Raw genomic sequence first — 26982 nt, 5'->3', positions numbered from 1 at the left:
TTGCCCTACAGAGGCAAGGCCTCCTGGCTGACAACCAGTCTCTCTTGGTCACAATCTACCCCACTGCTATTGGCCAGTGTGCCTAAAATAAGCAGGCTGCAGTGCAGCCCGGGTGGATATACATGCATAGGGAACTCCTATAATTAAACCAACCCTATGTGTCTGCAACTTGAAACATCTGTCGGGACTCCGACAGCCAAAGGCCAAAGTGATTATACAGCCAGGCCTGGCCTGCTGTTATTGTCGGCGGCACTGAGCAGTCAGCTGAAAACCAAGCTATAATAAAAGTTCTGATACACAGAGGAAGGCTCAAGCAGAGTTCACATCTACAGCATGCCATAGGAATGACTGCAGAAACCTCAGCTGTGGTCGAGACGCGACTTTCTTTCAGAGGAGGGATAGTGTGAATGTAGAATATGAACTCACTCACCCTTTTGTCAATGTCATTGTGCTGCAGCTGAACGAACCGAGCGCTGATGGCAGCAATGTAGCTCTGCTGATTGGAGAAGGCCACGCGACCCGCTCCCTTTGGGTATTTGAGCTCTGGGTCGGTGTCAATGCCAGCGTAGCAAACACCTCCGTACAGCCGGTCCATGATCATAGCCAGCTCCACTGGAGGAAAACAAGGTTGGAGGAGAGAGCAGATGAGAGGGAGGGAGAGTTAGTGCCACAGGGCTGTGACTGTTGCGCAAAAATGGAGCAAAAACTGGAAAAAACAACCTGTGAGTCTGCAACACTGTTTCCCTTTCTTTTGTTACTGAATTGACGGCCTTCAGCCTCTGTTTGTGAAAAACAGAGGCAAACAAGCTTAACTTGAGCTTGTGTCCAGCAGGATAGCATTAAAAGGGGTAAAAGTCTACAGTAGTGCCCTATTCATCAGAGCAGCAGTCTCAAACTGCTGATATAATTAGTAGGGGTCACATTGCAGACAAGCCAGCGATGTTTATCCCAAGAACAGAAAGACTGAGCCTTCCACCGCATCATGAATACTTAACATGACGACCAGTTGGCCGGCTTCCTGGAAACCCAAGTAGAGGATTGCTTTCTCATAGGGAGAACTTTCATTATAGCCTCTGGCCTCTGCGCTCCGTGCCAGCCAACCCGAGGAGGCCAGAGGGTTTGAGGGCCTCGCAGAAACTTATCCCATTCATGCCATCACTTACCTGCACGCAGAGGCCGTGGCACTCCCCCAACAAAGATGGTCTTGCGGGGGTCCAGAGGCTGGGAGCCGTCCATCACAAAGTCACTGTCGCTCAGGTTCCAGGGCCGGATCTGGACCTGAACACCAGGACAAAAACAAGGCTTTACCCCCTGCAAAGGCATCATGGGAAAGCACTTTTGCACATCATAAATTCCTTCACACTCATTGTGATTTATTTACACATTCTACGATTAAACTGATTTGATTCTGACTGATACAAACAAGGATTTCGTTTCTGCTTTGAAGAATTTGAAGAGAGGACAACTATGATCACATTTGAGGCGTGTGACAAACATAAATCTATTTGCGTTTGATTTTCCTGCAGCATCTGCCACTCACCGGTTTGTCCTTGATGGTGGGGCTGGACACACACAGGTAGAGCTTGCCGTCCTCCTCGATGCAGGCGTCGATCAGGGCCTGAACGGAGGTTTCCTCCTGGAACAGCAGGAAGGCGTAGCCTGGCACACGGACAGAGAGCAGGGCTTTTAAGGAAAAAGAAGCGGCTCCGCGTACGGTAACTACACCTATTGTGTTTGTGAGCTTGTGACCATAATGCTTTGATTTGTGTCCTCTGGTCAAGAATTCATAGAAACATCTCAATTTTTTTTTTTACAGTGTCTCCATTGTGGGAGTCACGATCCCATGACTAAGTCTCGTATTGGTTTCCTTCTGGCAGATATTGGCACTTTAAAGCAGGTCTGTGTTCTCGTGAGCGTGTGACCTCGCGGCTTCCTCCTCCATGTTCGTTTGGCGAGCCAGCCTCCGCGAGACACTCTACACCCAATCCCTCGCCGCCCGCGCTGACACAGCTAAAATGACTTAAGAGCGCTCCACGACTAAAGGAACCATGCAAAATTGATCAGGCCAGCACGCCGCAAATCTTCCTGCGCTGGGTCAGATAGAGACGTCGCTGATGTCTTTTCAAGAGAGAGAGAGAGAAGGAGCAGACAGAGTCCCTACGCACTATTAAATTATTTAGCATTGAGAGGCGAGACCTCGTCCAAGGTCAAAGCCATTTCGACGGTTTGGGAGGGTTCGAAAAAACCGACGGGGCCCCGCTTCATTCATCTCATCACGCTACAGGGGGCTCGTGCAGCAACAAGGCTCTGATTTATCGGCGAACCAGGATGAGCACCGGAGCCTCGGAAAAGAAACGAGAGGAGAGACCGAAACCAGCGTTTGACTTTCAAAATGATGAATAAGAGCCGTCAGAGAGAGAGCAGTCGCATTGATTGGAAATTATTAGTATTGCTTTAATGACGTTTGCAGGAGCCCGGCACCACCTGTGGCACCCGGGAGTCAGGGGACTTACGAGGCGCTGTCTTAGTGGGGCAGACACACACGCACACACATGCACACGCACACACACACACCCTCCCTCTCCAATTTATAACTTTATATCACTTTGCGTAAAAGTGTCTCTCGAGGCCACGACAAGAGCCGTGTGTCCCCTGGGAAGACTGCTTTTGGAATCTGTGTCCCTCATTATCACCCTCACTGACACACACACACACACACATATACACACACACGGCCACGCACGCACGTCTGCACAAAAATACATGAGTGGAAATGGCAAAGAGGAATGTTCAACTGTCATGTTTCACTTTCGGCATTCCAGAGCGGAGCGGCTACAGATGAGGGGAAAGGGGAGAAAAAAAAAAAAAAAAAAAAAAAAAGTCTGACTCGGCAGACCCAGCCGACCGTGATATGTGGATACGTCTGAGTGTGTGTGCATCAGGGGAGGGAGGAAGGGTGTGTGTGTGTGAGTGTGTGAGCGAATGCCGTAGAGAGAGGGTGGGGGGAAATGAAAGCAAGGGAGAGAGAGAGAAGAAAAGAAAGTGAGCAGGGGTGAAATGGAAAAGCAGGTGCGTAAGCAGGCGCATGTGTGTGTGTGTGTGTGTGTGTGTGTGTGTGTGTCCTCATGAAGGCCCAAACAGCTGCTCCCCTGAGAGAACGTGTGTGTGTGTGTGTGTGTGTGTCTGCATGAATATTGTTATGCATCCCACATCACAGTGACGGGACATGGTGTACCACCTAGACTGCGGCTCGTCTCCGCTTTTTTTTTTTTTTTTTTTTTTTTTTTTTGCACCACCTGCAGCCGCCCTCAGGAAAGTTTTGTCCCTCGATAGCAGAGGTCACTTCTGTATCAGCACACGGCACGAGGGAACCACAAGCCACAGCATTACAAGCTGCTGACTTTTAAGAAAAAAAAATGTTAAAAAGCTAATGACGCTTGAAATATAAGCCATAAGAGACATTAACCAGACAGCGTCCACCTAGCGACGGCCGGGAATAATCTCCAAGTCTCATGTGAGATCATTTTCATTTTAGCATTTTAACATGCAAGATGTTGAATAATAGTGAGCCATGAGGATTATTCAAAGCAACAAGACTTAAATCTCAGCAACACTTCTCTTTAAATAGTAAAACTATCAGTGGTTTTCCTATATGGCCTGTATATTCCTAATTTTAGCCTGTATAATCCCTGTGTTAATAAACTGACGTCTGATTTCTGTTGTTTTTAAATGACTTTTGTGATTGCACACCTTTGCAGTTAACCTTTCAAAGTGCATGCATTTTTCTGTTTGTTTGTTTTTTTTAGTGATGTGAAATTCTATGCAAGGGATAACTCATGACGTGTTGGTCCTCTATTCATAAATAATGAGCCGCAAAGGTCATTTTCGGACAGAAGACCACCATGAAATATATTATTATTAATACTGTATGGCTATATCTCACAAAAAAGCCAGAATACACCTATTTCTGTTCATTTGGTTTCACACAGCAGCGAGGAAGTGTGACGTGCAAACAGGTACGGTGATGAGGCTGCAGCGTGAAAATGGTCTTCTATTCAGAAAAAAAAAAAAAAGAACAACAACCACAGGATGCCTTAGTTGACCAATCAGAATCAAGCATTTAACACAGCCGTGTAAACATCTCATGTTTTGCACTACTGCTGGTATACAGCGTTTTGTAACTTGTGTTTGAAAAGACACTTTTAAAATAAAAGTTGACTTGCAGTGCCTTCTGCATTCATCAATTTCAAAAAGTGAACTCTCTTTCATTTGCTTAATACAGCTGATGTGGTCACAGTTTATTACTGGATTATAGGATTACTTACTTTTTCATTTCAAAGCTGCTACAATTGCTCATTTTTTTCTGAATTGTAAGATAATGGTAGTTACTGTGACTCAGCATAATGTATGCTAATGTCACCCTGATCTGCTGAAGACACATGAGTGGTTTTGGGGTCTGTGCTGTCATCGTTTAGCGGGCACGCCGACCGCCCAAAAAACGAAAACAGTCATATTTCTCAACTTTTCTGCACCGGGAGGCAAAAGCATCACGATGTTCCAGCAGGGGAACAGCTTTAACGGGGAAGTATGTTTTCTGTATAACTGTCTGTGAGTTTGCGGTTGAAATAAAATATGAATCCCGAATTCAAAGCTAATTGCAATCAACTGCTTTAAGTGACCCACTAATCTCCGTCTCTCTGCTACTGGTCGACACAGAGCCGGCTCCTTCACGCACCAGCCACAGGAAATAGACAAGTAGTCTGCGGAAAGAGGATTTTGTGCATCGTCATCATTATCCTTGACATGCCTCATCATCGCCCAACATAGGCTCCCCTCTCCCTCTGCCGCTGGATTACATAAAGAGGGTTTGTCATTGGGGGGAATCATGTGGTTTAGTGTTCACATCCCCCCTCAGTGTAAAAAAACGACTGCAGTCTTGCACAAAAAAAAAAAAAAAAAGGCATGAAAAGGCAGAGCCAGCCAACAGCTCGTACAGTCTGAGGGAGGGAACAACGTGTTCTATGACCCAGGGCAGCAGGGAGAGAGAACGAGAGAAAAGAAGGAGGGGGGGGGGGAAGAAGAGTGAAACAGATGGAAAGAGGGGAGAAAAGAAGTGAGAAATGTAGGGAGAAGCAGCATGAATGACTGCCATACAAATAGAGAGCTCTGAAATGCATGACGGCATGGGGAGCAGCAGGACAGAGGGGGACGCAGACTGCACAGAGAGAGAGAGAGAGAGAGAGAGGGAGGGGGAGAGGGAAGGGAAAGTGAAAGGAGAGTTGGTGCTTTAATGGACCTTGCTAGAAAGTTGCAAAAGTAAGGCAAGGTGGCTAGAGGGTGAAGAAAGAAAGGAGTTCTGCATTAGAAACAAGTTTTTCAAGCGCTGCACCCCATTTCGCTCTGCAGCCGTCGGTGAGCTTCTCTTGCATCAACGAAACCCGGCACAAATTTAATTTAGAGTTCACCCAAAGTGCAGGTGAACTGAACGTCAGAACACACAGCATTAAAAATGCAATAATAAAAAAAATACTTAAGTCCTGCAGGGTGGTCGTGCATGGCGATCTGGTGTCTGCACATTATTTTCCTGCATATTTCATCCAGCCTAAACCATGACCGTTCGATATTGGACAATCTGTTTCGTTAGACAAGCTTCTTAAATTGTCCTGCATCACCTCAAAGTCAGGCATGTTCCTGACTCCGGGTTGTGGGTCTGTGTTGTGCAAAACTGTGAGAGAAAACATTCTTTTGAGATGAGTCACTATTTTTTGTTCCCTGAGCTGTTTTGAGTATAAAGTGTCACCCACCAGTCTGTACATCTGCTGGTTATATCTGACAAGCGAGGCTCCATTAGTATACAATCTGCCTTTATGATAAATAGCCCGAATAACATAACATAACATAAAATGGGTCGACACGTAAATGGTTGAATGAGGGGAGAAAGATTTTTCACTGAAATGCCTCGACACCTAAGGCCGTCCACTGAAGCAGACAGTGAGGCAGAGTCCACGGACATCTGTGCCGCTGAAATGCTCCGGTATTTAGTCTGGACGGGACAGAGGACCTGTGTCTTTTTCCGTTGGCCTTGCGCAGTGCAGAGGCTTACGCCACGGGAGGAGAGCACAGATCTGCAGTGGCTCGTGCCTGAGATTTATAGGGCTTTGCTGCTGAGCTCCCCGACAGTGTCCGGGGAGGAAGAGAATACATAAACCCGCAGTATTTTCCGCCCTGAAGAACTCTGTTTACAGACAAACGATAGGCAGAATGCCTCACAGGTCGCACGGCCCAGCCGGTGACCTCATGCAGGACCACGCACGAGAACAACTCTTTCCTGTGCCGCGGGCCAGCAGCTTGACTCATGGGGAAAGAATAGGCTCGCTCGAAAGTAAACCTGCTGACAATTTACAAAATTAAAAACAAGAGTCGTCACTAAGTACCACCACTTAGCCAGAAAACTGCTACCTCATGCAAGCCACATCGATACAGACACTCGTCCTGGAAAGGCAACTACACAGATGTTAGAGAGGCTACACAGCAAAAAAAAAAAAAACTATCTCCATCCTGTCATCAAGTCATTTAGTGTCCTTTACAATGATAAAATCCCACTTGTTTCCAGTGCAGTTTCACTTGTTTTCCTGGGAAAAAAGTATAAATATGTTGAAACAAGGAAGCATAAGGCAGATCAGTCCACCAGGATCAAGATAATGACACTTGATTGAGGAAACAAGTTGATTAGTGTTGGAAAGAAGTGGCGTTTTCTCATCCCACCGGCACATTTTTTCACATTTAATGGAAAAAAAAACAAGATTTTAAACACTGGATATGTAACTAAATGGCTAGTTATGATGATTTATTTTTTGACGTAGAGCAAGGGATTGAAATTAAAAGACTTTCCCAACGCTAATGTGTAGGATTTCGAGGATAAAGGCAACTTTGAGGAAAATCTGACGAAATCAACCACTTTTGTTCAGTGAACCCAAATGAATAATCTACGGTTCGGTAAACATCAGCCCCCTTTTTCAGCGGATACTTGGTGCCTGGAACTGGTGGTGTCAGTGAAAAAAGTAGCATGCGCGCATAACCTCAACAAACATCTCCACAACGCCATCTGAAACCCAAAACTCCCCATTTGCTATCCTATTTTCTCCATTACCTCATAAAGCGAGAGTTGTGTTGACGCCGCTGAAATCCAATCCGGGATGAGTCAAAAACCGTGTCGGTGTAGTTACAATGTGCATCTCTCTGGCTTTAATAGTGACATCTAAATCCAGGCTTATCTGCTCGAAAATCAGGAAAACGACACGTGCCCGCAGATTTATTCGCTCTAGGTGAGGGCGCGGGCCTGGACCCCCCCCCCGAGTGCAGGCCCTGGCGGCCGGGATTAGCGAGAAGTAAATCGGCCACTCCCTATCAGTAAAACACGGCAGGAGGATGGAGAGCGAGCCTCCAGGAAAAAGTGCCCTCACAGCACTTTACATACATAAGTACCGAGGAGGCAAGCGCATACGGAGACATACACATGATCCCGTTCCAAAAGTCTGGATACATGCAGCTTTCTGTGAACAGCAGAGATGGAGCCAAACCACCATGTAACGCTATATATCCTGTGAGAGAGGAAGAAGAGAGACAGAGGAGAGATAGCAGACAAATCCACAGAGGGCCGTGACTGAATGTAAATAAACCCGTTCATGACAGCAGCTTATGTGACGACGGGAAAGGAGGGAGGGAGGGGCGAGAGGAGGATGATGAAGAAGAAGATGCTGGCTTGGCAGGCTCGGATGGAGGGAGACACAAACATCTGCTCTCCTAAAAACAAATATGGGCCCCGAGGCTGTTGGAGCATTTCGAGAGCAGACTGAATGAGGAGGGAGGGAGCGAGAGAGAGAGAGAGAGCGAGGGAGGGGAGTGAAACGAAATGAAGCGTCGCTAATAATCTCAATTTGGAGAAGTCACTCACTGGATATAATCCCAACGCAAGGGCGAAAAGATAAATTGAGGCACGGGTCCGGGCAGTGTAGTAGAACGTCATACCGATGCCGCCGCCGCCGCCGCTCTGTGTTGACCTGCTCTCCCAAACTAAACCCACTCTTTTGCTGCGTTCATATCTTACGGGAAAGACCGCGAGTTTCCCTACTTATACTCTTTACCTCAGTGGCTCAGGTGGTACATGCTAAATAGCACTGGGGATGGCATTCCAATGAAATCCAAACTAAACTTAAAAATGTTAAAAATGATCTTTTTTGGGGGGTTTATACTGCAGTGTTTGCTTGTTGTAACTCAAATATATCACTGATTCTTGAGAATTTGGATAAATCATGTCCCACTAAGAAAAATGCTATTTCTGCTGGAAATTTACAACATTTTAATGAATAAAAAGAATCAAGGGCATAATCAGGGGGTCCTTTGCACATTTGTAAGGTTCTTTTATAGGTTTATTTTTAATTTGTATTAATTGAATGATTATATGTTGGCCCATGGCCTACGAAACCAGTTGTCCTCGGATAGGAGATAATCATTTCAACTTGATTAAAACAACAAAAATAATTTCATTGAATAATATCTTTACCACATGAAAGAGTACATCATAATATGTATTAAAAACTACAAACGATGGGTTTTGAACAATATTTACTATTATTTTGTGGTTGCTGAAAATGTGTCCCAGATATTCGTCACCACCGTCAGATATATATTTAAAAAATAATAATAAAAAAACTATTAAAGTAATAGTCTCTTTAATCCAAAAATATGTTTTTCAAATAAAAAAAAAAACATTACGGTGATGGTGTTGACAAAAACAAAGTAGCCTAATAACTGGAAAAACCTATTTTATGAAAAAAATGCAAAAAGAGGAGGTTGCACCGGTACATTGCTGAACAGCCAAGACCTTGGCCTATAATGAAATACCTTCAGATTTTGTAATTTAACACACTTTTTTTCTCAAAATTAAAACCTGTTTTATCCAAATTCCCAAGAATCAGTGATATATCAAATATTTGTGGCAAAAGCTCATCAGGCACATCGAAAAAAAAATAAAAAATCAGCTGAAAACATCAATCACAGCGTTTTGATGCCTTGAAAAGAGCCTGAACCTGTGAGCTGCTCCAACACTTATTCCAGTGCGACGCGAAAATTAGCATTTATACCGGTTTAGCTCGCGGGGCGCGCTTCTTTCGTGCAGTCTACGGTTCCAGCTCCAGCGCACAGACACATTCACCTGAAAGCAGCCAACCATCACCTCCTCCTCCTCCTCCTCCTCCTCCTCCTCCTCCTCCTTTCACCCATCACAGACAGAAATAGCTCCCTAACATTTCAAGCTCATTGCAGCTGGCGATGACGGTGTTGGGAGATATGAGAAGGCGTGAGCGACGGCACCATGGCGACGAGGCCACTGGTCGCCATGACATCACCGAGGCAAAGACAGAGAGAGAGAGAGAGAGAGAGAGAAAGAGTGAGACAGACAGAGAGTGAGACAGAGAGAGAGTGGAGCTCCAATCTGGATGCATGTAATGTTAGTTCTGCATCTACAATCATATGGGAATAACAAATTTATGATTAAAAGCAACGACTTGAAAGTACTCGTGTTTAAACTTGAAGCTCTCAGGATTCTATAAATTAGGTTTTATATAAAATTTGGTGCATTTTGATGAGCTTTTTCACACCTCGCTCTGACACATCAGGCCAGAAGACATCCAAGCAATGGTTTTTTTTTTTTTTTTTTTTTCATGTATTAGTGAAGCAGCCCCATTAAGATGAGCAGCCTCTTGTTCCCAGAGAGACCTGGCCACGACAGCGGTATTAATGTAAAAGCACCACATAAACTGCACACCACAATGTGCGCCTGGGAAAAAGTCCATCCATAATCATATAAAAAGGAAAGTGCAAGTCAAAACACACTGCGTCCGTTCTGGAGAGAGCTGTGCTGAAAAGGTGCTCACGCCGATCAGCTCCATCGGAGTTGCGAGTTCCCATCCCAGCGCTGTGTGGGCCCTGCCCCGCTCCTGCAGCCTGACAGAGCCACAACATGAGTCATCCCGAAACCAAAACACTTTCATAACTGTACGGAGACACATAACCGTCAGTTTAATACTCGGCAGGATGGAAAGTGACGACTGTCTTCCATTCGGTCAAGCCTGGAAGGACATTTAACACACGGAGGGGTCGCTGACCTCTGGATGTGAATCCCACATCTGTAAATCAGCCGTTATGTGTGTATCCTACTGTCACGGCGGCATACGCTCATGTATGCACGCACACACACACACACACTCTCATAATCACACAGATGTGCTCCTGCTCTCTCAAGCCTCTAGCTATTAGTACTAAAAAACTCTGCCACCGGGCATCTGGCCAAGCTCCCTTGCGAGCTAATATGGTGAGTTCACAGTGCCGTTTGGGTGGGATATTCCGGCACTTTCCCCTTGGAGTTTTGTCTTTTTAAAAGAAAACAGAGGCGTTCAGGTGTTTTAGAGGGCCCGTGCAGCCTTATAGCACAATGCCACATAGAAAGCTAGAGGAAGGGATGGATTCTGCACAGTTCATCAGTCACACTTGTCTCCTCCCCTTACATGGCGGCGTCCTCCAGCCCCCACAAGCTCATTCATTCCCCTAAAAGGATGCTGCATTTTTTCCTCCCGGGCTTTGGATATTAGTGGAGCTGAGCCTATTCAAAATAATCCTCCCAAGCTAAAAACAAAACAGGGATATTGAAAAATGAGAGTGGGGGAGAAACTGGCAGAGTTTTTCACAGCTCCTCCAGATGCAGCGTATTACCATCTGCCTATGGAATGCCAGTTATTTCCAGAGCGTCTTTAATAGCTTCCCAAATATGACACACAGCGGCTTCCAGGCCAAAAGCAGTGATGTAGAGGCCTCCGAGAGGGATCGCGCTGCTCCGATCACCTGCCTACATGACACCGGAGAGGCTGCGCACCAGGACAGAACCACCCACCCCCCACCTCCCCTACTCCTCACGCATTCATTCAAACAAACGCTTGCCCGGTCAAAGAGCACAAGGCCCTTTGGTGACCTGCGGCGGAGCTACATATGTGTGAATGAGCGCGTGTGTATTCTTTGCATTTTTTTTCCGTGAGGGGGCTGCTCAAATAAACAGACAACGCCATGCTTTCCCAGCGTGAGCCGTTCATTCTGGGTAAAACGACCCGTCAGAAAACTCAAAGACGATGAAAAAAACACCAGAAGTAATACCTCTGGTTGTAGACTGTGCTGGATAGTGTGTGTGTCAATGATGGGAAAATACAGATCGCACTCCATCTGAGAGGCTAGTCGTTACCTTTCGGTGGGAAGTAGGACTTGCTCTCGGCTTTGTGGGGCCAGTCGACCACGAGGTGTCCATAGCGACGGAAACTGTTGGTGATTTCATCTGTGAAGACGGACAAGAAGAGGAGAGAGAGACACTTAAGCACCGGCAACAGTTCATTGGATGAGATACGCATGTCAAGGAAAGCTGTGTGGTCAACCAAAGCCGAGCTGCGGGGCATCGCCGCCGCGAGAGAGAGAGAGACAGTTTCTATTTTTGCCGTGTTCCTGCTGCAGTAGTAGCCACTGCATTAAACAGGAACACAGGCCAGACACATCCAGTATTCACCGGGCCGACGCTGCTGTGGAAACTCATGAATATTTCAGCCGGCTAAGGGAACGTATTGTGCATCAGCCTGGCATGTTTTTATGTGTGTGTCTGTGTGTGCCTGGGCACCATGTGCAGTACATGTGGTTATTCAGCGGGGCACACACACACACGCACACACACAAGAGAGTAAACATGCCATATTAACGTTAACCCCTTAGGCACACGTCACACTCGGTGGAAAACAACTGTCACATGTGCCATAAAATGTGGCAGCCTCATGGAGGGGCCACTATCTACCTGCTTAGTTCAGGAGCCTCCCTGGAGCCAAACTGCAGGCCCACTTAACAGCACATGACAGCCATGAAATATATTTAAAAAAAGGCAACTAACCCAAAAATCTGCAGATTGGAATTTGGACTTGAGCTGATCTGGATGCAGAAATCATCTCACTGAGATTATTAAAAAAGTGGGCCGAGCTATCTATCTATATATATTTTTTTCTCAGAGCATAAATGACATCTGTTTTTCATTCATTCATGTCCATGGTATGCATGGTTTTGGAAGGCCTGCAACCAAGATTACACACCTCCCTGTCACTACAGACTGGCACGGCCTGTTTTGTGGCTGCACTGCAAAAACTCAAAATCTTACCAAGATTATTTGTCTTATTTCAAGTCAAAAATGTCTTATTACTAGTCAAAATATCTCATTACACTTAAAATAAGACATGATCATCTTGTTTCAAGTGAAAATTTGCTTGAAACAAGTGAAAATTTGCTTGTTTCATTGGCAAAATTTGTTTCTTGTTTCTAGCTAATTTTCACTTATTTCAAGTGAATTTTCACGTTTTCCACTGGCAAATTTTGCCAATGAAACAAGCAAATTTTCACTTGTTTCAAGTGAATTTTCACTTGAAACAAGTGAAAATTGTCTAAAAACAATTTACTTCTGAGGTGATCATGTCTTATTTTAAGTGTAATGAGATATTTTGACTAGAAATAAGACATTTTTGACTTGAAATAAGACAAATAATCTTGGTAAGATTTTGCGTTTTTGCAGTGTATCTAATGGCTGGATTGCTGTTTCACTCAGGAGCAAAAGGACAGAACTGCCTCCTCTCTTGTTGCCTGGGCTTCGATCTAATATTAATTAACCAGAGAAACTGTAAGTTCATTGGCTCCGCTCGTAGAGGTTTAACTCAACCAATAAGTTTATTTTGGCAGCTCTGCCTCTGGGAAATGTTTCTATAACTAAAACTCCGATCCATTTGTTGAATTAACCTTGTCAAACTGTCGGTTTAGGACATCAAAATGTACAATATACCGAGTGATATATGTAGGCCCTTTTGATGTTATACAAAACTAGAATTGCCTCTGCAACACAGTCAAGCTACACTTTACATCCAGACTCATAATATTTGTAGTGAGGACTTTGAGGGAATTTAATAAAAGGTGCTAACGATATTTTTTCACGAAAAGGAATTTACAACTATTCTGACGTGAGCGATTCCAGTTAATGTTTGAATTGTGAATTGTTTTGAAGTTGACACTCTGACCACAGGATGAACACATTCGATTTTCCTGGTTATGAGGTCACTGTGACCTCTAAAACCTCTCAAAGGATTGACATTTTTTAATCCTGTAAGACATTTTATCCAATCATTTGCTTGAAACTAAAAAAAAAAAATCAGCAGATGACTTTTTGAGTTATGGCCGAACACATTTTTCGTGAGTTCACAGTGACCTTGACCTTTGACCGCCAAAGTCGAATCAGTTCGTCCTCGAGTCCAAGTGGACTTTGAAAGAAATTGAAAGAAATTCCCTCAAAGAATTCCTGAGATATCGCGTTCATGAGATCTGTATCCGTGTGGATGTGCAGACGGACAGGCAGACAACCCGACAACATAACGCCTCCAGCCGTGGCTGTAGCCGGCGCGGAGGCATTAAAAGTCACAGAAGTCGCAGTTAGAGTTGCAATGGCCGCTCTCTTTCTCGACTGTCAAGATGCCTTTAAGGAGGCCACATGTCTCGGTGCGGCTGCTCAGAGGCCGACAATAAAAGACGATGGCTGTACTGGACAGATGGAAACTGTGAATGTGTCTGCCGGGATGAATCTGCAGCAGTGTGTGTTACGTGTTGTGCCACCCAGCAAGACCCTGAGCTGGATTTATATAAACAAACACACACACACACACACACACAAAACTCCTCCATTTCTCTGTTCACCTTCGTCTATGTCAGGCGGCAGGCCTCCGACAAAGACCTTCCTGGAGTAGCGTTCCATCCTCTCTCCGTTCTGACAGCGGGTTGGCGAGTTCAGGCCCGGGGTCAGGGAGGGGTCGCCGTGGCCGTCGTCGAGGAAACCATCTTCAAAGGGAAAGAGGGAGGAACGACCTGGAGGGAGAGCGAGAGAGAGAGAGAGAGAGAGAAAGAGAGAGGGAGGGAGACCAGGAGGACAGGCAGGGATGTCAGGAGAGGAGAGAGAAGTGCGAGAGTAAAAAAGGGTGAGAAGAGAAGAGGGTATGAGAGACGGAGTGAGAGGCGAGCTCTTTCTAATCATCACCGGGAACAATTACAGCCGCACAATCCGATTAGATACAGAGGTCGCCGCCACCATGCCGAATTAACTCGCCGTCTTTCAACAGTGTGAGCTGATAGTTCGCCTTTCTTCTGACTCTCAGCACGTCCCATTCGACTCTTATTTCTAAGCGGGCTAATATTAGCACCTCTTTGATCCCAACACCACAAGGACAGGGTGGAGAAATACCTTCTAACATCTTTAAAAAAATAATCCTAATCTGTTTTGAAACTGCCCAACTGATACTGGATTCTTAACACTGACTGTATATTAGTCATACGCTGCACAAAATACTGTAAACAATGGAGACTGCTGGACAAACTAATGATAACACTGTTTTGAAATGATTGTGAAGTGGTTTTTACGGCAATATGCCTTTTTTTTTTTTTGCATATTAATCAACGTGGAAATCAACTTGTAAAGTGCTGCTTTGTGATAAGGGCTATGCAAATCACTAACATTATTAGTAGCAGAAGTAGTAGCATTAGTTGTAAATTTATTATTATTATTATTATTATTATTATTATTATTATTATTATTAGACAAGAAAAAGTTGAAACAACACTTGATGCAAATAAGCCTGTACTAATCCCCAGAGGTGATTTTGGTGTATTTCAAATTGATTCTGTCTTATTTACTGTAGCATCTTTTTCTTTTTTCTCCTATTTTTAGTTAATTATTTAGAAGACGGGTGATTGCTGAATTGTTAAATGATGGTTTATGTAATGTTTTTATTTTTGTGACGGACCCCAGGAAAACTAGCTTTTGTCTTGACAAAAGCTAATGGGGATCCTAATAAACAATAAAACAACAACAACAATTATTAGACATGGCAACACTGATATATGTCTAATGAGCTAACATTGGCTCATAATCGGTTGATAATGATGTAAGCCAGGCTCTGATATTTTCATTTACGTTTACTAGTTAGAAAGCCTCATGTATCAGCGGATGGTCTTGAAAATAATAATCAAAAGATATGTTAAAAAACAAAAAGTTATTGGATTACAGATTCTTTCTCATATGTGGAATTTCCCATCGGGAGGCTTCCACAGGTCTCACCAGTCTCTCAAGTTAACCAAATCTAAATGGGATACTTCTCTCTCTTTTTTTTTTTTTTTTTTTAAGCAGAGTCAAGATCTGATTTTTATTTTTAGCCGATGTGGTGAGGAATTTAATTCTTACATCGGAAGGAAAACCGCACACTCACGAGAGGTTTTCCTTAATCCTTAATCCAGTACCACCTCACCGAGACTGTCTGCACTCGTTGTTTTATTATTCGAAGCAGTTTTAATTCTGTGATGAATTTCTGCACCTGGCCGGCTTTGTGACACGAAAACTGAAAACGTGTAAAATCGACCGAAGTGTTGCAGTGACATTGCAAAACGCCACACGACGGCTTTCCTCCTTGCTGAAGAAAGACAGATTTGGTTAGGCACTTCAAATCAGAGATGAGCCGTGTTGGCAGCACCCATCTTTTTTTGCCATTCAGGAGATGAATCGCTTCTGAGTCAGCATACTTCTCCAATAGAAGCCTCAAAATTCAATTTGGGAGAGCTCCCAGCAAACATGCACTATAACAGTTGAAAAGGGTTAGTTTTTTTTTTTTTTTTTTTTTTTGTTGTTTGTTTTTTGGTGGCAGTATTAAGGATGCTGGAGGAAAGCAGGGCACTGGCACATTGGAAATCATGTTTTTTTTTTTGGTTTGTTTTTTTGTTTTCTCTTTGCTTTGCTGTCTTTTTCAATACAAATGGCATGCATTTGCAATATGCCACCATCCCTGACTTGCAACATGGACAGCAGGCCAATGGAAATGACTGCACTCATTCATAATAAATTCATGTGAAGTCATCATAGAGATTTCCATGTGTGTAAACACTGCAGGTAGTACACTGACTCAGAATACAGAGAAAAAGAAAACTGGCAGACAGACTTTTTCCCTCTTGCCATCAAGCAAAACAAAGTTGATATATACACAGATCTCAGTGGTCCCCATCTTGATTAAATGCAAATGATGTCCAAAAAAAAAAAAAAAAAAAAAAAAGTAAAAGATTCCAAATTAATATGATTTCATTCAATCACGGCACAGATGAGAAGCAGATAGTGACACCACACTAGGACCCCCCCTCGGCCTCGGAGAGAGACGCCCGGCATGGAGAGCTAACAATTACGCTCATGCCCCCGTCTTTATGGCAAGCAGAACCCCAGAGAAAACGCCACACGTTACCTCTTCTGCGGCCATAGCTCCGGGCTGCTTGTCAGCACAGTGGGGGAAGGAGAGACGGACACAGGGAGAGACAGGGTTGGGGGGGAGGAACAAGGGGTGGAAAGAGATACAGAGACATGGGTTTTGTGGAAATAAACCAAACTAGGAACATCTCTAAGGCAACAGTGAAACCACAGATGGCCACACCTAAGCTTCGGCAGTGGGAGGAGAGCGATTATTACAGCCCTGGCACCGGCCCACAGTAAACCTGCTGCACCTGCCTTTGCAGCAGACGCGTGCAGATGCGGCACGGAAGGGAGGGGGGGGGGAGGGTGGCGGGTGAGGTTTATGCACGGAAATGGCTGAGATATTCCGCGGCATAATGCCACGGCCATAACTGGAGATAGTAATCTCCGCTTAATGAACCCGGAATGGCTCGCATTTCGTGCTAATCTTCTGTGAATATTCATGAATGAGGCCATAAAGCGGCGCGCACAATGGACGGAGCAGAAACCCGGTTAGTCATTATCATGGCTCCGGTGAAATATTAAGAGTTGCTCTCAGGACAGGCCAGGCACGAGTGGAAACTTCCCACAGGATAAGAGGGAGGGTAATGAGGTGGCTGGCAGCATCAGGGCTTTTCGAGGAGAGGAAAACATGCAGGAGGGTGGGGGGGGGGTCAGCGCAGAACTGGGCTGAGCTCATTTCAATCTGCAATGGAGCAAAGGTCCTATCAGGCCCTCCCTGATAGGACTGTCAGACCTCCAATCTAACAAGCCGGCCACGTGCCAGCTTACAAGATGACACATTTCTGATCTTTTTCGGTTTATCTTGTAATGCATGTTTAATTGCATTAACTTCTATGGGCTGTGCAGCAATATAATGAACGATTAACCGCAGATTGTATTCATCTAATGAGTGGGTTAATCAGAAATGTGGCCTTGGCCTAACAAGAAATAATGTCGCTTGTTTTTTTATTTTCTGTGAAACAACACTACATATTGTTTGGGGACTGTGCGCGATGGTTTCTGTAATCTCTGTTTCCCCACAAAACAAGCTCAATTGGAGTCGTGCTGAGCCTCGACTACAAACCAAAGAGGAGGCGAAATGTGGTTGAAGAGGCTGTGATTCCAACAAACAGCAGGAGGGGTGATACAGTACTAAAACAGACCCTCTCGCTCCTCTCAACTCATCAGTCACAGAGCAGACTGTCCTCTCCTCAAAAACTAATATGGGCCTGTCTATTGTGCGAGTCCCATTGTGCGATTTGCCTCCCCGGCTTCTCTTGAAGAACACATTGTCTGCGAGCCTCTCCTCTCTCCGCGAGGTTTTCATTAAAACGATCTGGCTCTCCAATCCAAACCGGGGCAGCCTGTCTCTCCGCGGCTCTGCCCTCTCGCCGTCTAGCCTCGGCGAAAGACAAAGGCACCTAGCAACCGGGGCAAGATGGAGGAACGTAGCGTTGGGAAACTGTCAGACGCCCCGGTGTGGGAGAAAACAGCCCCGAGAGGGAGAGGGGAGGAGGAAGGGGGAGCGGGGAGGGTGTGTGAGAGGAAGGCAGCGGCACGAACTTCAAACCGTGCGCTGTCTGAGAGAGAAAGAGAGGGAGTTTGAAAAGGAAGCTGGGCGATTCCTCTGGGCACGATGAGCTTGTTGTCTGCTGCTCTGCTCGGCTTCAAAGCCCCGTCACACACACAACAAGGGGGAGGCCTCGAGCACTTCCACTAAGAGGCCTTCTCGTGAACACCACCCATAAATTGAGAGTGCGGACCTATGGCTCGCTGCCTTTCACCCTTTTTTTATCTTTGCTTAACGTGCTACACCGTCCCGAGAAAGAGGAGCGCTCGCAGATTCCCACAGCTTGAAGCGTCAAAGCAAATGGGCCGAGATGAAGGAGAAACGCTAAGTAGAGCCCTTTTAAGCTGAAACCAAAGCTTCACTGTCTACATACATCACAAGCGCGAGGCGAGAGGGCCGATTCTGACAGACCTGGGAGATCTGAGCAGATCTGTGCTTGGTTGAGCGTAATCCCGTGACACAACAATTTAACATCAATCCGAGATACGTTCTCCGGGGGGGGGGGGGGGCGAACGGTGAAAAGAACAAACTGCGGAGAGAGCACGCCGCACTGTCATCAGAGATGCGACAGCGGAAACTGATTTACCAGGGAAGAGTTGTTTTGTTGTGTTTTTAGATTAGACGTCCTCTCCCTTTGCCTCTTTTTTTTCTCTCATCCTCCTCCTTCTATTCCTGAGGCCTGCTGGCCGACTGAGCGCGGTGAGTTGAGAGACTCGGAGAGGAACGCGGGGCTTCACAGTTTCGTGTGATCGTCACAAGCTGATGGGGACGGCCTCGATACTACACTGAGGTTTTTGACTAAACCAAGAAAAAAAACAGTGTGTTGCTTTCTACACTGCAAAAACGCAAAATCTTACCAAGATTATTTGTCTTATTTCAAGTCAAACACGTCTTATTTCTGGTCAAAATATCTCATTACACTTAAAATAAGACATGATCACCTCAGAAGTAAATTGTTTTTAGACCATTTTCACTTGTTTCAAGTGAAAATTCACTTGAAACAAATGAAAATTTGCTTGTTTCATTGGCAAAATTTGCCAGTGGAAAAAGTGAAAATTTACTTGAAATAAGTGAAAATTAGCTAGAAACAAGAAACAAATTTTGCCAATGAAACAAGCAAATTTTCACTTGTTTCAAGCAAATTTTCACTTGAAACAAGAGACAATTGTCTAAAAACAAGTTACTTCTGTCTTATTTTAAGTGTAATGAGATATTTTGACTAGGAATAAGACATTTTTGACTTGAAATAAGACAAATAATCTTGGTAAGATTTTGAGTTTTTGCAGTGTATTGGGAACAGAGGACAAAGAGGGGAAAAAAAACACAGGAAGAGTCAAGAAAAGTGAGACTCGGCCTCCAGACACCACCCCAAAACAAACAACCCCCACTTGGAAAGGTAGGGTCAGGCCTGGTAGACCCTTTGACCTTGAGGCGACGTACAGGGACAGGATGCCGATTTCTCGCCTGTGGCTGTTTGTCATCTGCTGGCTGGTGGGGCACCGAGAGGAATCTAGCCTTACAGGTTGGGGTATTTTTAGAAGCGCTATTCACGGGTCGACTGTGTTTCCCCCCCCGTGCTAAAAGGTCTGTCCTAGGTTTACGGTGTCAGGGTCCAACGCTTGGCAGGGAATTCAGGGCTCGGCAAAGGGCATGAGGGCAGCTGCTGTGCCCGCCGTGCACTGGCACTGGCCCCGGTTGGTTGGGCTTGGGGTTGGTATATGAGCCCTATAGGTGTTTCACGGCATCTACAAGCAAATGCTTCCTCTTCTTTGCTTTTCCCAGGACGGCGGGCGGCAGTAACAACACTTTCATCGATCAAACCGAAGCAAGCAAACACAATTCTGATTAAATCCGAGGGGATCACGGGAACGGCAGTGAAATGCGACTTACTGTTCAATGGCATTATGTGGTCTGCTCCGGGATGATGAAAGTTAAGGCCCATACGTCCTGTGGAAGAAAAAAACAAAAAACACAAATGTTTACAAAAGAGGGAAAACCTGGAAACGGCTGATATAAAACACCCTGTTGACAGACAATTCAATTTAATGTTCCATTCTACTGTACGGCAACGGAACAATGCCAGCCCACATGAATTAAATAAAAAAAAACAAAAAAAACAGCAAAATTTACTCCACATGTTACAATGGCAGAAATGGCAACCACAGAAGATGGATGTGAGAAACAAGGTGGGAACAGGCATTCGTTTGTTGTCGGATATCGCCGACACGCACACACGCAAACAAAGGCGGCGAGAACACTGAACGCTGACAATGTGCACAAGGCCTCGTCTGTTATTGTGCCTTCTTGGGAAAGAAGGAGGGGAAAGGTGGAGGTTGCTAAATGGAGGTCCCTTCCTGGTACCCCCGTCCCCCCGTCATCCTACCCGTACAGGCAACAACAAGCACGACGTAATTAATCCACGGCAGAAATAGCCCATCTCGTTTAGGATAAAATATTGCCATCTAACTCGCAACATTATTTACAGTGACAGCCGCAGGGGCACGCCCTTCATCCCCTAACCGCTTGAAATTAGGGCCCTCTGTCAAAACACGCCTATGGCAGCTCTTTCCCCTGGCACTTAACGAGCAAGCAGCCCACCTTGAGTCATTTGAGAAAGGTTAAGCCGCCGAAACACAGACACCGGGGCACATTTCACACTGATAACCACACAGACAACTCGCAATTAATTAATATTTGCGGTTTAACCACGCACAACTTTCACAAGGTAGCTCTTCCACATCTGCAGTTCACCCATTTCACAAGGGTCCCGCCAGTGTCCAGAGTCGGGGGGTTGTCGTGGGGGGGAAAGGGGGTTGGGAGGCGGTGTGGTGTGGTGTGGAGGGTGCAGCTGGGATAGATATCTTGTTTTTTTCCGCTTGTGTCAGTATGCCTATATATAGTATGGCGTGTGAGAGACAGAGCGGCTGTGTGTTGCAAGCGCATGGCGCAAACAAGACGACATGTCAAAAGTTGCAAAATTCGGCCGCAGAAGATAGATAGCAGGGGGCGAGGATGGGGCCTCTTCCTGCCCTCCGAACAAGAGTGGGACTAGCAGTTAGACCTGGTTGGAAATCAGAGCGGCAGGGCGGGACGACAGGCAGGCGGCCTCCCAACGGCTCAACAGATGTCGATTTCCCCATCCTTCTCAGCCGCTCATAATCCAGGCAATACTAGGGCTTAGCAGCAAAATGCAGTAGGAGTAGTCCATATGCACACACACACACACAGTCATGCACACATGTATGAACAAACACGTCTGACATTCTCTTTGTTTTTCTAACCGATTAGCATGAGCAAATGAGCATTATGTTGCGAAAGCATACACACTCATTTGTCAAACCATTCACATTGCACACTGCGTTTTCATTTCAGCTATAAGCCGGGTATCTCAGTATCGTCAGACCATGTGTTTTGGTAAATTTGTCCAGTAAAGAGCAGGGTGGTCTGGTTGTTAAGGAGCCCGTCTTTCATTTGGCTGACCCAGGTTCAATCCCCCATGTCAACAAGCATCCAGCCAAGGAAATGTCCTTGAGTAATTCACTGAATCCCCTCCAGCTCCAGTGCAGCTGACCCTGAAATGTGACCTACTGTGCAGGGGGGTCAAGCACAAAGAGAAAGGGATCGATAAAGTATTGCATTACACACTGGTACTCGCACGCCGAACCCCGAGTGTTTAGCCGACACTCAAAACTCCGGCTTTGCTGGTAGGACGACTAAAGCCACAACAAACACAGCCTTGTAAATAGCTGTCGTCTGTGCTCGCCTTTCCTTCTAAATTAGCCATTTCGGGTGACGGAGGGGGACAGTTGCCCTCCTGAAGACTCAAAATAGCTCTGGGCATGTGCCATCTGCTTCCCCCTGGAGTTGAGTGGCGTGGCCTTAAGGGCCCTGGGTTGCTGCTGCTGCCGTCCTGGTGACATTTCCTCACCGAGAAGCCTGGGCTATTCTCAACCTCCCCATGACGGCCGGGCAGCAGCCTGGCCCCTGGAGAGACATGCCATCCGCTTCCTTAGGCGCAGAGCCAACAGCGCCTCCCCTTCGCACGCCTGACAATCTGCAGACTGGACACTGACCCCACCATGACCGCTTTGGTGGAAATGGGATAAAGACTAAGGGCTGGATTTGCTGGACAAAGCCAGTGGCCACCAATTTGGGACATAGGGCCCCCCCCCCGGGTGTACTGCAAAATTGTCAGCTTGGGGGGGCAGAAGGAATACACAGTCCTGTAATTGACAGAAATATACACTGCAAAAACGCAAAATCTTACCAAGATTATTTGTCTTATTTCAAGTCAAAAATGTCTTATTTCTAGTCAAAATATCTCATTACACTTAAAATAAGACATGATCACCTCAGAAGTAACTTGTTTTTAGACAATTTTCACTTGTTTCAAGTGAAAATTCAATTGAAACAAGTGAAAATTTGCTTGTTTCATTGGCAAAATTTGCCAGTGGAAAAAGTGAAAATTCACTTGAAATAAGTGAAAATTAGCTAGAAACAAGAAACAAATTTTGCCAATGAAACAAGCAAATTTTCACTTGTTTCAAGCAAATTTTGACTTGAAACAAGAGACAGTTGTCTAAAAACAAGTTACTTCTGAGGTGATCATGTCTTAAGTGTAATGAGATATTTTGACTAGTAATAAGACATTTTTGACTTGAAATAAGACAAATAATCTTGGTAAGATTTTGAGTTTTTGCAGTGTAAACACTATGATTGAAGGCGTACGCTCGCTCATTAGAGCAGAGATCCAACAGTAACATCTACTGAAGAAGCAATATATCATAATACTGTAAGAATAGTACTGCTTTCTCATTTGCTTTTTTTTTTTTTGACTTGACAATGAAATGTCTCATAGCACTGTTGTCCATTTCTGCGCACTTGAAAATACACGGGTCGAGGGGCGGGGGCTCCGAGACTCAGCGTGGACTGGAAAGTTTTCACGGTCATGCAAATAAAGCCTCACGGAGTCGACTCGAGTTTTGAAAGCCCAAAAACTTCAGCGTCGTTTATGAATAATTGTTGAGCGCTGATACAACCAAACCAAACTCCCTGCAGACATATTATGGTCACTTTGAGTTATAGAGCCCGTTGGAGGGGGTTGTAGAGTTTGAAGGATTAAAAGGGAAAAACAGATTTTGGATCCCAGTTCTACAAACGTCTGAGGGATACGTTACTGCCGCAGTTTAGGGTCTTGATCCTGAATTGTTAAACGTGCTTCTACATTGGCTGGTTGCTGCTGAGTGCGTCCCACCCGGGGCTCTCCTTGACTGCCTTGGCCACATTTCGCGCCCTCCGTTCCTCGTAACAGAACGCATTAAAGTCCCCAATAACTGCTGCGGGAAAGAAAAAAAAAAAAAAAAGCTCCAGCCGCAAGTTATGAGAGGAGAGCAGGCGTGCCAACAGCGAGGTGTGGAAATGTTAGCCCTCCTGACAAAAAAAACACCTCAGCAGCAGGGTGCCCCAGAGTCACACTCTGACTAGCTACTGTTAAAGAAACCATCAATTATCAGGACTACTCTAGCAGAAAGGAGCAGCCCATCAGTCAGAGATACCAAACCCCATTGAGGGACATGTGCTTTAGCAAACAGCCGGCACATGACTGGGACGACAGAGCAGGAGGGGCGGTTTTGTTTGAAAACCTGGTCATGGGACAGTCTATATGTGTTCCCGTCTGTCAGCCGGTTCCACTTCTTAACAGGCCCGGCCCTACCCGAGAGCAAGTTTATCACACGTGTGGCTGGAAGTTCATTTTGCTATCGAGCCTGAGCATGAAAAACACTATAAAACATGATATATAGAGCACGGCTGATTTCTCTGACAGATATTAGACCGCGAGAGGAATGACACACCTTTACTGCGACCATCCCGGTGATGTCATGTTTCATCAAGACGACAAACCAGGAAGCTATGACAAGAATGCAATTCATATCATCGTGGAGACTCGGCTTCACAGATTCCAATTAAGCCCGATGCACAACTTGGCAGCTGTGGCTATTCTTCAAATAGTATTTCATGGCTTATGAGATCTGGACAAATCATGATTGTGTTAGGCAAAACATGCCTGGACATGTTTTTTTTTTTTTTTTTTGCTTGCACTGGATTAGCTCAGCCATGCTTGGTGGGAGTCATGGATTTTCCACCATAATAAACACACGGCACTGTCGCAGGATGTGACTTAACCTTTAACACTTCCAACAAACACATCATCTTATCTCTTCCCACGCCTTCGCCGGCTGTTTAAAGTACAGGGGCATCATCCTGCTGCTGATGACCATCTCAGGATTTGTCGATTGGCGTGTGTCTAAAGGTTAAGGGGTCAAATCCAGCTCGTCAGCCACACTCGGGCCCAACGAGCTGTCGCACAAATTGACCTTTCACCTCGGGTTAAACTGCCGTGACCCCTCTCTGACCAGGAGTCCACACAGGCCGCTATCTTCCTCTGCCGGACACGTGATCTGTGGTCCAAGTTCAGCACAGCAGAGTTCCTACTTGCTGGCCAAAGCTCAATCTTGTCCTATTTTTTTTTCCTAAAAAGCTGCCAATAAACCCAACCCTCGCTTTATCATTAACTTAAACCTCCCTTGAGACTTTGTGGCCTGCCTTAAACCCTACCTCAACGACAGATGACAAAAAATGATCGATTTTTCCAACTTTCCAGAAAAAGTAAGACCACCTGCCGCTGCTGGCTAATCAGCCGGCTGCTCACCTGATCTGCGCTGTGCTCGCAATTCTTGTTTTTCTCCTGATAAAAACCTGCGTGTCAACTCTTATCCACTGACCGATGCACTTGTCAACAAGCACACAAAAGGCAAACAGCACTGCTATTTGCCCTCCCCCGGCTACCGACTTGAATTTACAGCCTGTTGTTTACCACCTCCCACAATAACACTATGTTTCACACAGGCCGTTACCTTACACATGCCCCATCACAGCACACGCCAAGAGTTATGAAAAACCGCTTGCTCAAAACAAAACTTTCTCTCGACAAACTCCAGTTGCCGCAGCTTATGTGACAACGCGGCTTAAAATTAAAATCAAATTTCAACCCTGCAAAACTTGAATTTCTGCACACATGGAGACGATGTGTAACTGAGGCATGGGGTGAGATCATGTGAGACAGATCAGCTGAGGCAGAGTGTGTTGGAGAGACAAGACGAGCGAAAGAGAGAGAGAGAGAGCACTGAGGGGTGGGGTGGGATCCGCACACTGTGTTCACACGAGGACTAACACACACTTTGGAGTATCCTGAGCTAACAGCTTGGAGAGCTTGTGTGCAGGGAGTGGCTGCACGCAGAAGAAAACGGCATCACGTGTGCGCAGATGAAGACAATATTTGGCAGCGGGCGGGTGACAGCCTGGGAGAGTTTCAGGTGGAAGCACTTTGCATGGAATGTCACAGTTGATTTACATGTCAGAAACAATTGGGATGTGTGTATTTCTCTGTGTGTGTGTGTGTGTGTGTGTGCGCGCATGTGTCACAGTTTTGACCGTGCTAGTTGCCATGGTGGTGGCTGTTGTCAAACTGCTGGTGTTTTTCCAGGCCAAGGGGAGGTGTGTGAGTGTGTGTGTGTGTGTGTTTGGGAGAAGGGAGGGAGGGTAGGGGGTTAGTTCTCCACACGTGAGCTCAGCTGACCCAGTTCAGGAACTTAGTGTGTGTGTGTGTGAGTGTGTGTGTGTGCAGCACTGCAGAAAGGGCCCATTTGTTTGGGACATCCCCTCAGCCCCTGACTGCTCCCCAGTATTAATGAGCGTTTAGATTTAGGGTTTCAACAAGATTGCGACAATGAATTGTCACCCACCCTCAATTCACACACACACACACACACACACACACAACCTCCCCATCCCCCCACACACATATATACACACACCCTGTGTAGCTGGGCCGACTGCTCTCCAAACAAGCGCTCAGGAAAAAACACACACTCACACACACACACACAAGTTGAATCAGGAGAGCCTTGCCCTACTCGCTGCCCCGACTCAGAGAGGGGGGGGGCGGGTGCAGCGGGGTGAGCATCTCACCCTCTGTGGAAGACCCTGCCAATTCTCATTCGCATCACACGACGAGCACTTCTCTTCCTCACACACAGAAACAAACACACACACACACACACAAAAAAAAAAAAAGCACAGAGGCTCATAAAACACTCGAGGAAAAACAACTATTCCGGGCACAATGAGAAGTATGCGAGAAATGTCTGTGATGGAATGGCGGTGGGCGGGACCCGTTCGCACAAACTGGGCCTACTGGGTTAGTTAGTTTCGACTGGGAGCTCCTAACTGGTGGGTCCCGACGGTGGGATGTTGCACTAAGAATGACGGTCATGGGCGGAGAGCAGCTTGGATAAAGGGACGCTGTGTTATCTAGACTCTGGCTTCACAGACAAAATAAAAATTTGGGTCCTGCGCCAAAACAACCACAATGTAACCACCTTGCTAAATACATAAAGTTGAGCAAGCACTTTAGTCCAAAAACTATTAAAAAAAATATAAAAATAATTGAAGTATGCTATTAATAAGTGGGCGTTTAGGAAGTGCACCCACTGATGCAAAGAGTAAATTCAAACTTCCCTACACCTTTCAGAATAATGCCAAAATATCACATATATTGTGACATTTGATATTACTGAATCTCACCCCAAGCTTAATGTACAGTGTAGATAAATTATACAATTCACTGCTACAAAAAAAAATCCTATTTCAGTTCCCGGGGCTGACACTTTGTCAAAATGGGGCGCACGTTCCCTTAATGTGTTGCATATCTAGTGGAGGACTGCGGCATGAAAATGCTCTAAAATCCCCTGAACTAGACAACCAGCTCAGGGGAAAAAAACGACACTGACAGCTCATTTTCTTGCTCTGTGTGATCACAGGGCAGAGTGGGGACCGGGACGAATGCCAGGGCCGAGGCGTGGAGCCATTTTCAGACGGCGGGTAGGTAGGCTGAGCGGGCCCGTCCGGGGCAAAGAGCAGGGTGGAGCTGCTCTGTGGTCGGCCCAGTAGCTCCCAGCCGCCCCGCGCACCGTTC

General features: G+C 45.8%; 1 protein-coding gene across 5 annotated transcripts in view; it reads right to left on the bottom strand.

The window, feature by feature from the left end:
- cpeb3 (cytoplasmic polyadenylation element binding protein 3) overlaps window positions 1-26982 on the bottom strand; it is a 43553-nt gene that overhangs the window by 3782 nt on the left and 12789 nt on the right. For 3 of the 5 annotated variants that reach the window (XM_030070409.1, XM_030070412.1, XM_030070410.1), the window contains exons 4-10: window positions 19839-19895; window positions 16392-16415; window positions 13813-13980; window positions 11291-11380; window positions 1541-1659; window positions 1164-1278; window positions 431-612 (exon numbers count right to left, since the gene is read on the bottom strand). In XM_030070409.1, the coding sequence (XP_029926269.1) occupies window positions 431-612; window positions 1164-1278; window positions 1541-1659; window positions 11291-11380; window positions 13813-13980; window positions 16392-16415; window positions 19839-19895 (755 nt within the window). The remainder of the gene's footprint in view (window positions 1-430; window positions 613-1163; window positions 1279-1540; window positions 1660-11290; window positions 11381-13812; window positions 13981-16391; window positions 16416-19838; window positions 19896-26982) is intronic. The other 2 variants (XM_030070411.1, XM_030070413.1) reach the window with 1 other exon arrangement.

The sequence above is a fragment of the Myripristis murdjan genome, chromosome 15 (assembly GCF_902150065.1).
Source record: "Myripristis murdjan chromosome 15, fMyrMur1.1, whole genome shotgun sequence".
NCBI lineage: Eukaryota > Metazoa > Chordata > Actinopteri > Holocentriformes > Holocentridae > Myripristis > Myripristis murdjan.
This window is presented reverse-complemented; position numbering and strand designations above follow the sequence as displayed.